Source organism: Aspergillus viridinutans (assembly GCF_018404265.1).
Source record: "Aspergillus viridinutans IFM 47045 DNA, scaffold_4, whole genome shotgun sequence".
Taxonomy (NCBI): domain Eukaryota; kingdom Fungi; phylum Ascomycota; class Eurotiomycetes; order Eurotiales; family Aspergillaceae; genus Aspergillus; species Aspergillus viridinutans.
The window spans coordinates 1109410-1122923 of record NW_025091220.1 but is presented as its reverse complement, the minus strand read 5'-3'; the positions used below and the strand labels follow the sequence as shown (position 1 = coordinate 1122923).

Here is a 13514-nt window from a genome sequence, read left to right as displayed (position 1 = left end):
AGAAGGGGAGGAAGAGAGCAAACGATTTTATATTTGTTGTCGGCGATTATTTTCTCAGCGAGGATGGACAACAAATAGTAACGATTAATGATGATACGACTATTTGTCTGCTGACACGCATGCAACTGACCAGCGCATCAGAAGGAAAAGGGAAACCTGCGTGGAGTTCGGAGGAGAGGAGAACAACGCTGTGGGCCAACGAGGACACTTCTCTCCGTCATAAACCGGCGTCACTATTGCTGCAAACCTTGATGGATCCATCTCTTGAGGGCGCAGAAACCATAAAAGAGGACCAGACTGGTCTTGTTAGTTGATTCTATCCCCAATCACCCTGGGAATGGAGCGGTGGTTCTCTTTTCCTGGGCTTGACTGTGTTGGCGAGCGGGTCTATCGTCCACTCGCCTCACCATGTTGTATCTGCATGGCCACTTGGTCGATGGTCGGACTTATTCCTTTGGGCTTCCTGCCGCTACCCATGTAGGGTCCTGGTTGGCAGATGTTCCAGGTATTAGTACAGCATTGTTAGATAGTCCATCAACGTAGTGAGGAGCTGGAGCTGATGCTGGTGTTGTACAAACCGGCGTTGACAAGTCGGCTTGTATCCGATCGGACGTTCTTTACCGTAAGAAGACGAAGCTTACTGGCTGTGCATATTCCCGCTGTTCTAAATTGAGGTAGATAGTCTAAATCGAGCGGATATGATGAAGATTGAAGGCAAAAATCCTCTCTGACAACAAAGTGTAACTCAACTGCAGCCACTTTGGTGGATGAAGTCACGTGATAATGCCCTTTTCAAGAAGGAATCTTGTCGTCTACTTCATCCTTCACGACCATCTATTCTCTATCAGATAACCCAGGATCAGTTGCAAGTCTTCCTTTTTGGTCATGTTTCTCATAAATACAAGAACAATAGCGCTCGTCAACACCAGATGTCGACCTTCGACGGGATAGTTCAAGGTATGGCCCACCACGCAGAAAAGCTCATAGCCGATTATCTAACGGCTCTACAGAGTTTCCTTACATACAAAGTGAGCCGAGATTGTCTCTGTTAGTGGTCTCAGCATACTGAGCTGAATATAATGTAGTCGACTACTTTCGAAAGAATCCCGAACGGCCGCCTCCACTCGCATGTTTTCTTAGCCATGTGCACAGTGATCATCTGCAAGGCCTCGAGTCCTTCCGGGCTCCTTTTATCTACTGCTCTGCCGCAACTCGAGAATTGCTCTTGCGCATTGAAAAGTATCCCCACCGGATGAACTTCAGCAAGGGGATTCTGGAGTCCCGCAGACTGCACTACAAGCATTTGACCAAGCTTCTGGTGAGTGCTCCTCAATTTTTACCCCAGTTTGCTGTCACTCACATGCCCAGCGGCCGATTCCCTTGGACACGCCGACTGAAATTGAGTTGACACCATTGCTGTCGATCAGAGTCACCCTTTTGGACGCGAACCACTGTGCTGGTGCAGTGATGTTCCTGATCGAAGGTGACGGCAAGGCGGTGCTCTACACCGGTGATATTCGCTGTACGGTCCCTTTGCATACTTTGGTGTTACATACTGATTAAATACAATAGCTGAGCGTTGGTGGGTCGACAGCCTTGTCCGGCATCCGGTCCTCATTCCGTACACCCTAGGAAGCAAGAAGCTGGACAAGATATATCTCGATACCACCTTTGCTCGCGTTGACCATGTCTGCCGAAGCTTTCCGTCGAAAGCCGAAGGGCTAAGAGAGCTTCTGCAGAAGGTAGAAGCGTACCCAAAGGAGACCATCTTCTACTTTCGAGCATGGACGTTTGGCTACGAAGACGTCTGGATTGCACTTTCCGCTCTTCTGAACACCAAGGTGTGTGACGCACACACATCTATAGGTGCTTTTTACTGACTTGGCAGGTCCATGTTGATCGATACCAGATTGGCCTGTATAGGTCCCTTGCTTCGAACTCGCGAAGAGCTATCAGCGAGGCCCCTGCTCTTTGCGGTTTCGAGCTTGGAAACCGATTTGTGCCTGGTTGCCTGAGCGAAGACGAAAGCTCTCGTGTCCATAGCTGCGAGCCTGGAGTACACTGCTCTGCGGTTCGCTCAAAGCGGACCGTCTACATCATGCCGGTTGTCGCACGAATGGAGGACGGCACAAGAGTGCCTGAGATCGGAGCAGGAGGGGGAGGCGGCGATCTTTATCAGACCCATGAGCTTGAACTTCCAGACCAGTCGTCACTGCAGCAACTGGAGAGTCTGTGTTTGGAGCAGATCCGCGACCCTAAAACGCTCTCACAGACGAGAGAGGCCTTGGCCGAAGCTTTCAAGTCAAAGAACAAAGCGCTTTCCCTGGACAGTTATGGCATGAAGGATGTTTGCGACATACCACTGCAGGAGCTCGCGCAAATCCTTGGTCGTGGCCGATCCGACAAGGAGTTGTGGTCGAAAGATGTGAAGGTATCAGCACTACGAGACATGTCAGGGAATCATCTGCCGAACACTATCGTATGATCTTTGTTTCGAAATCTAGAAGCCTCAACTGACAAGATCTAGTATTTTCCATACTCGCGCCATTCCTCCTACGAAGAATTATGCGAACTGGTCTCCGCATTCAAGCCCAGGGACGTCTACCCCTGCACCGTCGACGCTCTGGAATGGGACGAAGGCGTATCCATGCGCAGCTTGTTCGGTCACTTGTGTTCTGGACAAGAATTCGTCCACGACCAGTACATGCGCGACACCATCGGCAACGACGAGGAATTGCGGTCTAGGAAAAGACTCCGCTACGAGGAGGATCACTCAACGCAGTCCACAGAGCAATCCATCAGCATCGACGCCAGCATCGACCGCAGTCTTGTTGTGATGCCTAATACCAGCGAGCCTCAAGCCCAGGCACACCCTCGCCGAACGAGTATCCTTCCCTCCTCTCTTGAAACCGCCCCTGACGCCGCCACAAACCCCAACCCCAAAGAACCCTCGCCCCGACCCCTCCCAATCCCCACATCCAGCCCAGAAACAGCAAAAGCGAAACGCAACGAGATCCGTCGCGCCTGGCACTTCCTTCACGCAGAGAGACCCCACCACCCGGAGATAGACCTGGGCGCCCTCCCATCCTCCTGGCCCACAGCGGAAGAAGACGAGTTTCACCTACCGCATAGGGAAAGCTCTGAAACCGGTGATGAAACACACACACCGACGCAAGACAATATGCATTACGATACTGGCAATAAAGATGATATGCCCAACAGCCAAGCAACAAACACTCTCTCGATCTCCTCGTCCGCATTTGCCTCGCAGGATCAAACGCTCGGCCCTCTCCAGCAGGACGGCTCCGGCGACGTCGACGTCGACATACCGCCCTCTTCGGAGAGAGCACCGGGAAGATCCCGGACCTTGAACAGGTCGAGCTCGTCTCGTGCGCGACGCGCGGCATATCTCGCTGCGCGGGCGGATAGCTACGACGCGTGGGCTTGTATGGGACTTGTGTCGGCGGGGGATAATCACAGCATGGAGGAAACTGAACTGTAGTCATCACCTTTTCGTTTCCATATAATAACATAGCAGTGTTGATAACTAACTGATGAAGAAGATGCGACTATATACAGCGTGAATCATTATTCGTATCCGTCCGTATCGGTATCATACGCTGATGCTAACAAAATGGTGGTATATAAACAACAGCAGCCCGATCCAAACCAAGTGCATCCACTAGTAAACAAAGTAATCCTGCGTCAAGGGCAACACGTCCGCCGGCTCCGCCTCGCAGAGCACCCCGTCGGCCTCGACGACGTAGCTCTCTGGATCAACCCGCATCTTGGGCATAGCATCATTAAACTTCATGTCCTTCTTGCCGACATTGCGGCAGTTCCTGACGGCCTCGATCCGTTTCTTGAGGCCGTAGGACTGGACGATGCCGTCGTCGATGGAGGCCTGCGAGACCCACATGATGGATGTGCTTGGGACGAAGGCCTGAACTTGTTAGCAGACGGGTTTAATAACCGAGTGAGAAAAAGAGGGAGAAACTTACGCCGAACTGGCGACGCATGATGACCGGTTCGATGGTCGGGATGGAGCCGTTGGGGTCGCCCTGTGCTTGTTAGGAAGAAATCTACAGAAAGGAGAGGAGAGGGCGTACCATCTGCGAGGCGACGATCATGCCGCTTTTCAGGATCTGGGCGGGCTTGGTGCCGAAGGAGCTGGGGTGCCAGATGACCAGGTCGGCGAGCTTGCCGACCTCGACGCTTCCGATCAGGTGCGACATGCCCTGCGCGATGGCCGGGTTGATGGTGTACTTGCTGATGTAGCGTTTGACGCGGAAGTTGTCCGCGCCGGTGCCCTCGTCTTCCTTGAGGGCCCCGCGCTGCGCCTTGTTCTTGTGGGCGGTGTTCCAGGTGCGCAGGATCACTTCGCCGCAGCGGCCCATGGCCTGCGAGTCCGAGGACATCATGCTGATGGCGCCGAGGTCGTGGAGGACGTCCTCGGCGGCGATGGTCTCGGCGCGGATCCGGGACTCGGCGAAGGCGACGTCCTCGGGGATGTTCTTGGACAGATGGTGGCAGACCATGAGCATGTCCAGGTGCTCGTCTAGAGTGTTCATGGTGAAGGGGCGCGTCGGGTTGGTGCTACTGGGCAGCACGTTGGGGTGTTCCACGACGGAGATGATATCAGGTGCGTGGCCACCGCCGGCTCCCTCTGTGTGGTAGGTGTGGATGGTGCGGTTCTTGAAAGATTTGACGGTCTGCTCCACGAAGCCGGACTCGTTCAGCGTGTCGGTGTGGATCATGCATTGAACATCGAATTTGTCGCACATGTCCAGGCAGGTGTCAATCGCCGCCGGGGTTGACCCCCAGTCCTCGTGCAGCTTCAACCCGGCCGCTCCGGCACGGATCTGCTCCTCGATACTCTTGCCACCGCAGTCGTTGCCCTTGCCGGTGATGCCGATGTTGATCGGGAGACTGTCGCACGCCTGGATCATCTGGCGCATGTGCGTGGGTCCAGGCGTGCAGGTCGTCGCGTTCGTGCCCGTCGACGGACCGGTCCCTCCGCCCAAAAATGTGGTGATACCAGAAGCAAGCGCTTCGTCCACCTGCTGAGGGCAGATAAAGTGAATATGGGTATCGAACCCGCCGGCTGTCACGATCTTGTTTTCTCCAGCAATGACATCTGTGGAGGAGCCCACAATCATGTCCGGATGCACTCCGTCCATCATATCCGGGTTGCCAGCCTTGCCGATAGCAGAGATCAGCCCATTCTTGATACCAATGTCAGCCTTGTAGATTCCGCTCCAATCGATGATCAGCGCATTCGTAATAACGGTGTCCAGACACTCGGCTTCGGACCTCTCCGAGGACTGGCCCATGCCCTCGCGCAGGGTCTTGCCGCCGCCAAACGTGCACTCGTCTCCATACACCGTACAGTCCTTTTCCACCCGAACCCAAAGGTTGGTGAGGCCCAGTCTGACCAGGTCCCCGGTGGTGGGTCCAAACATCCGCGCATAAGCTTCTCGGTCCATTGTGAAAGGCGCGATCAGCGCACTGTCCGCGGTCGGTGCGGGTTCAGGGACATGAGCGAAACTCTCGACCTGCAAGCGCTGCATGATCTCCTCGGCTCGACTGATATCAACCTTTCCCGAGGCAATGAAGTTGCCACCCTTGATAATGCGATTGCCTGCAATCTCGACCAGCGTGACCGTCTTGGTGTCGCCGGGTTCGAACCGTACCGAAGTCCCAGCGGGGATATCGAGCCGGTATCCGTAGGCCCGCAGACGGTCAAAATGGAGCTGAGGATTGGTCTCGATGAAGTGGTAGTGGGAGCCGACCTACTCGTACTTAGAACCTTGTGCGCGTATGTCTGAAAGGCAACCGAGCGAACCTGGATTGGGCGATCGCCCTTGCTCATCACCTTCAGCCTGATGCGCTTGCGGCCATCGTTCAAAGTAATCCGTTCGTTCTTCACTGGCAGGACAGCACCTGGCATCTTCTCCGGAAGGTAGTCATCCGGGTTCGGGTCTGGGAACGTATCCGCCGGTGGAATGGGAAGGAAGCTACCATACAACGCTTTCTCCAAGTCGCCGTCATCGCTGCTGATGGGATGGTGGACCGTCACAAGGTATGTGCCGGTGGGGAAGGTTCCTTCGACCTGGAGCTCGACGAGAGTATGTACGACGGAGGGCAGGACATGGCGACGGCCGAGCATGGTTTTGCCGATGGACATGAGATCGGCCACCGAGTAGTGGCCATCGCGAATCAGCTGCTGCGTGTAAGCGCGATAATATCCAGCTAGGATTGGGGGATATACCTCTTGTAGATTCGACGAAATAAGAGCCTGAACCGCGGTCAGCTTTGATAAACCTACCCAGGTGTATCGCGCAATGAGAATAGAGGGAATACATACCGCTGCCTCTGCATGATTGAGTCGCACACCGCGTGCAAGACGACGCTGGGCGAGAAATCCCAATTGCGAGATGACGAGCTTGTCCAGCTGCGAGTGCAGAATTGTCAGTGCTGACTCAATTGTGGAGGTATTCGTCCGTAGCAAGCCCCTGTCAGGCTGTCACATACCTCCTTGGGAATTAGGTGCATGGTAACAGGGTAGTAGCTAGCGGGGGTGTAAGGAGATGTCTTGGCCTGCGAATCACAACCGCCGCAGCCAAGTGCAAGGCGATGAGGAAAGGGTATCACTATATACTAGGAAGAAATAATTGAACAATCACGGAGCATTGGCAAAACATAGAGAAACAAAAACAGGCAAGAAGAGGGGCACTTGATGAGATTTAAACCATTCATTCAGACTCCAGACTCCAGACTGTCAGGCCTATGCGGAGTGGGGATAGAGATAAGGCTGCGATAAGGGCTGTTCGGCCTATGGCAGTTGGCCGTCATTTTGTTACTAACAGGCAATTCTCCTTGCCTCAGACGACGGAGGCATTGACGTTCCTTGAACGTTATATTTACACCAATGATCATCAATGTGACTGCATGACTATCTTAGCTCTGTCCCCCAGTTTTCTGCCAGTCCTGTTAACCTGTCTGCAAAGAGTAATGATGCATATGTACCACTCCTGAGGAGACGAATCCCTCTGTTTCTGTTAGCATGCACGGAGTCTTGACTGGAACTGCTTATTTCCGACTCTGACATATTCTAGCTCAATTTCTTCCTGAATACAAACAATTGCTGATTGTCAAAGACCAAGATGGTTGTAGAGCACTTTTGGATTCAAGACATAGCAACAAACTATCAACCAGTAGATGCGCAACAAACCAAACTGTATATCCATTCAAGCACCGTATACGCACGCGCACGACAACTATGAACAATCAAGATCTGTTCCTAATTTACTCATCGCCGCCAACCTCGCTCTTGCGCTTCTTCTTGGAGCGCTTGGCGTTGGCGTCGGCGCCAGCAGCCTTGCGAGTCGAGGCGGGTGGTTCCTCCTCCTTGTCCTTTTCATTGCCCTTGCGCGCAGAGGTGCGCTTCTTCTTCTCGGGGGATTCATTCTTCTTGGCCGGGGTCTTCACCTCGCTGCGGCGGCGCTTGTTGCTACGAGGCGGAGTGGGCTCCTTGACCGGTTCCGGAGAGGACTCTTCGCTCTCCTCCTCCTCGTCCGCTTCTTCCTCCTGCTCCTCGGACTCTTCGCCACCCGAGGCCGATGCGCCAGCAATGTCCTGCTGGAGCTGGCTGGCGGCCTTGGTGTTGTCATCCTCAGTCCAGGGTTTACCAGCCTTGTAGGCCTTGACCTTTTCCTTGTAGACGGCCAGGTTATCGGCATAAAGCTTCTTCCAAACCTGTCGATCATGTTAGTAGGCACTACCAACTCATTCGTAAGGGGTCATATGCATACCTCTTTCTGCGCCTCGGGCATCTCCGCCCAGCGACGAGTGCCCTCGTCGGAGACATCCTTGGGCCTAGCGCTGGGGCCCAATTCCTGCGCAATGAGGGGGCGGTTATGTTGCATGTACAGAAAGTAAGGAGTCAGGGCACGCTTGGGTGCGTTCGGGTCAGGAGGAGCGCGCTTGCGCTTCTTCTTCTCGCCAACTTCGGACTTGGCGCCAGGGCTGCTGGAGCGCGCACCCAGCAATCCATTCTCCAGGAGCGCAGCAGTGATGTTGCTGGCGTGGCCCAAGTCCAGTGTAGAGAGACTAGGGTTCAACACAGTGTTGGTATGGTTGATATAGGCGCGAGTCAGATCGGAGACCGCCGCCTGCAGATTAGACAAGCTGACAAGAACCTGAAAATAAAAAATATTAGTGGGGCTGTAGTTACAAGGATGGGTAAACTCTCGAGGCGACAGCAACATGGTATGTGACAAGGCTTAGGTACGCGCTAGAGCCCGGGAGGATGAGCCGGAAAGGCCGCACCAAGCTATTGCTGAACATGAATGAACAGGCCAAAGCAACGGAAATGAAACGGCATAATGAGAATTAAAAATCAATTAAGCAAGTCAAGGGCAAATTGACAAGTTAAGTTTTACCCCGCGCGAGGTGCATAGGTAATTTTATAGGTAAGTAGGTAGGTAGGTAGATAGGTAGATAGGGAGCGTGTGCAGATGGGTTTGTTTACTGACGCGTCGGTCGGCGTGCTGGGGTGGGTGGCCGTGGTACTGTACTGTCCACCAGTTTTCGGGGGGCGGCAGCTGCAACTTCACAAAACCATTTCTGAAGAAACACAAGAGATTTAACTTACACTTTCACGGGTTCTGGTGAAATCATCAACATTGACGGTGACTTGGCCATCATGGGCCTTGGCATCGTCCTTGCGCGACATGATATAAAAAGAATCAGCAGCCCAAAGAGCTGGAAGATATTGATTGGTAGGGTAGGTGGTCTGGGAGGGAAGAGAGAAGGATGGAGAGGAGAAAATAAATTTTCGAATCCGGCGGGGTTGGGCGCGGTGGAAGGCGGGAGCACAGCACCCTAAATAGTGGCCGCGGGCAGCGCTGGGCCCAGTGGTCGCTGCTTTAGGCTTAGGGGGAGACCATCTGGTAAGGTAGGGGGAAGTCTGGTAGGGCTTAGGTAGTAGGCCGTGGGTGGGCGCTGCTTGCTATGTGCGAGGCTGCGAGCCCCTTTACCCGTAGCCCCTAATCCGGGGGCACCTACCTAAGATCCTACAGTCTCAGCTTCGGGCTTGCCTTCCCCTAAGCTCAGGCTTGGGCGCTTCTGTTACTTACTGACCCGGCTCCCGGGCGCCTAAATCCCAGCTACAGCTATTGCAGGCCAGAGCTTCGCCCGAGCTAGAGCCATTCTTAAACATGGTGGCATATGCTGCAACTAGACTACTACCCCTGCAGGCTCCCCCTTGAACCCGCTGGGCTCCATGATCACAGCTGTACCTTTTCATCTTCCAGCTCCATGCGACCATCTGTCTGTGCCGCTGGTTCTTAACAACAATTTTGGAGTTCTTGCCTTAAACACCTTTGGTACCAGTACCACTACCAGTAGCTTACCTACTCTGCACTCCAGTTCCCACATCCCTCAGTTCCAGGTTCGAAATTTCGAATATCCCACTAGACACTCAACCAAGCACAGAAATCCATCCTCCAACTTGTGATACATCTCCTCCATAATTTCTTCTTCGCCGCCGCACCAGGCGCTAAATACAGGTTGCAAGTTCCAAACTACTGGAGCCTCCAAGCAGAAGACCACCTCGTAATCCTCCAGGGTGATTCCTCCTGCTTTAGACAACAGAGTTACGGCGCTTCCCCGACTCCCTCAAGCGCTAAAAAGACAACCCTGCTCCGGCTCATCGGACTTGAAACTCAGGCTCTCTGAAGACTCCACTCTGACTACCCCGTAGTCACTGACTCTTGCAGGCTGCCTTGCGCGACAGCTAGTCTACCTACTGACCGCTTCGTGGGCCTACCTTACACTCGACTCTGAAGAAGCGGGGTTGTTTCTGCAGGTAGTAGACTAGTAGTAGACTTATATTTCCGTTACACTCTTACTTAGTAGTGACGATTCGCATAGCTATGTAGATTTATTTTGACTATAATTGATCAATATCATGGCCAATAAATAATTGACTATGGTTTCGCGATGCGGGTAATGGTCAACGGATGGAACGCTATGCCGCAGAATATATATCCATCAGCCTGACAACATAGATCACCCTGTTGATTCTCAGAATAATGTACAGCGTCCTGGGTGCATGTGATAGGCGTAAGTTGTGGCGCATTTAATGTTAGTTATCTTACAGTGCCTACGTACCTACCTTGTCGCGCTTTTTACTCGTAGGCATGGCTGAGCTTTCAGTGGAAGATTAACTGATTTTATCTATGCTATAACGTTGCTTCGAGTCCATAAATACGAGTCCATGGTTCTGGACCTTCTGGACTCAGAGAAGTCTTTGACCCGTGGAATTACCCGGTGTTCAGCATATGATATAGATGTTAATCTAAATATCTTGATATTCGAGTTCTAACACCCCATTCGATACAGGGTACTTCTACACAAGACTATTCAATATAATCAAGACATGCCCTTTGTACAAACGCTAAGCGCAGGCTTAAAACTTGAACACCTGGTCCTTGCTGTATCCCAGCTCCGCAAGGATACCAGTCAGCTCACCCTGGTCCTTTGGGCTGACCTTGGGTCCGCTGATGGCCTTGTACATGCCGGGAGGTCCACACACAAAGATCTTGATGTTCTCCTCCTTGGGCTCGGGGAGGACGGTCTTCAGGAGCTCCTTGGTGATGTAGCCCTTGCCGCCGGTCCACTCCTTGGGAGGGTTGTCCAGCACGTAGAAGGCCCGGAAGCGGCGGGGGTAGGTGTTCTCCAGCTCCTCGAACTCCTTCTTCAGGAGAATGTCCTCCTCACGGACGTTGCCGAAGACGAGCGTGACCTTGGTCTGGTCCTCGGGATCCTTGAAGATCTTGCGAGCCAGCTGGTACATGGGGGTGATACCAGTGCCACCGGCAATCAGGCAGATGTGCTTGTGCTTGTTGGCCTCCCAGGGGTACTTGGGGATGGGTCCCTTGAACTGCAGGCGTTGGTCGACGTTCATGCTGTGCAGGTGCTCGGACATGGGGCCGTCGGGGTAGGCCTTGACGACGAGGTCGAGGTAGCCGGGTTGTTCTGCAAAGATAATCAATTACTGCCGGGTACACACTGGAAGACGGGGCGTACCTTCATCGCTCACGGGTGTGTAGGGACGGATGACAGGCTTCTCGGCGTCGTGGGGCTTGAACTTGGTCAACAGGGCAGCTAAAGGGCGAAAAGTGAGCTATGAGACAACCAAACGCCTCCAGAAAAGAGTCTACCAACATGCGACATGTAGCCCAGAGACAGCTTCCTTGTCAGGAAACTCAAAACGAAATCTCTTGGTGTTGGGGCTCAGTCTCTCGATCTCAGCCAACTTGAGATCAATCCAACCCTGGTCACCGCCAGTAAAAACCTTCGGGCGCTCGGCAGCGGGAGCCTCCGCGCTGGTAGAGTTGTAACGGTACAATCCCACACCGACACCTGTGAGACCGACCGCGATGTAGATGGGAGCGAGAGAAGACTTGCCCTTGGAGGGTGCCTCCGTGGAGTATTTGCGGAAGCCCTGCGACCGCGTCAGTCAGCCGATGTCCTCCCTCCGTTCCCAGAACCAACACCCAAATTTGCTCGGAGTCATTTGTTTACCTGCTTCAAGGGCTGAGCAAAGCGAAGAGATTGACGCGCAAACATTGTGTATGTAATTGACACAAACTGATGGTCAATTGAAGGATAATCCGAACCGGAAGAGACACAAGAGGAGCGGGCGGATGTTCAACCTTAGTACTCCGTGGATAGAGAGTTAGTTCCTCGCTGTCCGGATCCCACTGTTTGTCTTACTGGTCCGCATGACGCAATACCTGTTCCTGACGGTATTCGTGATCATTAGTAATCGACCAGGGTTATTAAGTACTTCTCTAATAGGTAATGAATGCCATTGTATGCTAGGCTAAGTATTTTGTTCCGTGAAAATGCTATAGTTGTGGTCTTTACAGAGAGTGACCTTGGTGGATGCTATATAAGGTGGATGCTACAAAGCTATATACCGACAGTTTGTAGCATTGGCTGTCGTCAATTGCGCTGATCTGACTCGAACGGTGAAGTTAGACCTCCACGGAATAGCCCAACCGTCACCACATGTGTTGTGGTGTCAAACATCGTGCAATTGTATCCATCAGTCACTCATTGCCGAGCCTTTCCGGTCTCATCCTGCCTGTAGTATGTTACTGCATGCAGAGACGCATCAGAGACATTCTACGCGGACTACCTCTCAGATAGAACCATGGTATTAAAAAAGAAAAGAACCCCGGTAATTTTTTTGATAAATAACTTGCAAGGGTCGCTGCAGAGGACTAAAGAGACATCAAAAACATCCGTCCCATCTTCTGGGCGGTAGATACACGCCTTGTTCTCCGCGTGATCCGTGTCCTTCTTGCATGCTATGGCCATAACATAGTCATTGATCCGCACACTCCATCTCCCATAACCCAAAACGTCATATCTAAGCGAAGGTAGAGGGTCTCGAGTAGGCAAAGACCTTCTTGCCAGCAGGCTTGGCGGAGCGGTGGGGAAGAGGGAACTTGAGGTTCTTCTGGAGGAGCTGCTTGATGTAGGGGCGGCGGATGGTGTCGGCCTTCTCGATCTCGACAACCTTGAGGATCTGCATGGGGTTCGTTAGAATCTCATAGGCACGTTTGTTCAGGAATGCGCTTCAACATACGTGGATGGAGCCGAAGCGGGCACGGTGACGAGCAGCCATGTCCTGGTAGAGGGCCTCGACAGCCTCGGTCCGGCTCATCTCACGGAACTCCTTGTACATGTTGTGGGTACCGGAACGAGAGTCGTAGCGGAGCCAGATACCGAAGTTCTTGACCTTGAGAGGGCGCTTCTCGTGGATCTAGCAAACAAGAAAACAGACAAAGTCAGTCGACCTCATCTTGACCGAAGAATCCTTTCCCATAGTAGACATACCACGTTGAGGCTGACGATCTCACCGTTGGCCTTCTTGACCTTACGAAGCTGGGTCAAGAAGTACCAGAAGCGCGACTTGGCCACAACGGTGTTGGGCGCGAAGATGCGCATGCGGTACAGCTTGGGCGTGGGGTTAGCCTCGGTGGGCAGGTGACGCCCGATGACCTGGTACTCGGTGAGACGCCCTGTGAGAAACACCAGTCAGTGACTGTTCGTTCAAGTATATCCGAATCCGAATAGAAGAGCGTCTGGTATCGTTGCATTGATTTCCGTGCGAACGTCATGGTCGATGGCGCGTATGTTTAGATCTGCATCTGGAAAATTTTCGACAATGTGCGACCGCAGTTCAGCTCGACCTCCTTCAATGAACAGTCTCATTCCGTACTTCCAAAAGACCTTGCGCACTTCTCTCGTTCTATCGGCGTCTCCTCCGTTGTCATTGTCGTCCAGTGCCCATTCTTCGAAATTGTGTCGTTCGACGTCCGCAGGAAACCATTGCAACCGATCCGACGGGGAAATTGTACGAGTTATCGAGGGAAAAAAATCACTCACCCATCTGGAAATCTGGTTAGTATCAAATGCAAACGACAAAAATGTAG

General features: G+C 52.9%; 5 protein-coding genes across 5 annotated transcripts; 1 reads left to right on the top strand and 4 right to left on the bottom strand.

Annotated features, from left to right (window-relative positions):
- Nucleotides 1–929: 929 nt before the first annotated feature.
- Nucleotides 930–3502, top strand: Aspvir_006387 (putative DNA repair protein; the record flags this gene model as incomplete). The annotated part of the gene is made up of 7 exons (XM_043269589.1): nucleotides 930–957; nucleotides 1011–1028; nucleotides 1086–1318; nucleotides 1369–1522; nucleotides 1573–1841; nucleotides 1889–2479; nucleotides 2528–3502. The coding sequence occupies 7 exons, from the start codon at nucleotides 930–932 to the stop codon at nucleotides 3500–3502; spliced, it is 2268 nt and encodes a 755-aa protein (XP_043125524.1).
- A 180-nt stretch (nucleotides 3503–3682) lies between these two features.
- Nucleotides 3683–6555, bottom strand: Aspvir_006386 (urease Ure; the record flags this gene model as incomplete). The annotated part of the gene is made up of 6 exons (XM_043269588.1): nucleotides 3683–3943; nucleotides 4002–4061; nucleotides 4110–5792; nucleotides 5846–6298; nucleotides 6368–6454; nucleotides 6535–6555. 6 exons carry the CDS (start codon nucleotides 6553–6555, stop codon nucleotides 3683–3685), a joined length of 2565 nt encoding a protein of 854 aa, XP_043125523.1.
- A 753-nt stretch (nucleotides 6556–7308) lies between these two features.
- On the bottom strand, nucleotides 7309–8737 carry Aspvir_006385 (uncharacterized protein; the record flags this gene model as incomplete). Its single annotated transcript, XM_043269587.1, has 3 exons — nucleotides 7309–7758; nucleotides 7815–8201; nucleotides 8657–8737. The coding sequence occupies 3 exons, from the start codon at nucleotides 8735–8737 to the stop codon at nucleotides 7309–7311; spliced, it is 918 nt and encodes a 305-aa protein (XP_043125522.1).
- A 1737-nt stretch (nucleotides 8738–10474) lies between these two features.
- Aspvir_006384 (cytochrome b5 reductase family protein) lies at nucleotides 10475–11637 on the bottom strand (the record flags this gene model as incomplete). Its single annotated transcript, XM_043269586.1, has 4 exons — nucleotides 10475–11043; nucleotides 11095–11172; nucleotides 11233–11512; nucleotides 11593–11637. 4 exons carry the CDS (start codon nucleotides 11635–11637, stop codon nucleotides 10475–10477), a joined length of 972 nt encoding a protein of 323 aa, XP_043125521.1.
- Nucleotides 11638–12445: 808 nt separating this feature from the next.
- Aspvir_006383 (60S ribosomal protein eL20) lies at nucleotides 12446–13355 on the bottom strand (the record flags this gene model as incomplete). The annotated part of the gene is made up of 4 exons (XM_043269585.1): nucleotides 12446–12604; nucleotides 12665–12841; nucleotides 12916–13100; nucleotides 13301–13355. The coding sequence occupies 4 exons, from the start codon at nucleotides 13353–13355 to the stop codon at nucleotides 12446–12448; spliced, it is 576 nt and encodes a 191-aa protein (XP_043125520.1).
- Between the last annotated feature and the right edge of the window lie 159 nt (nucleotides 13356–13514).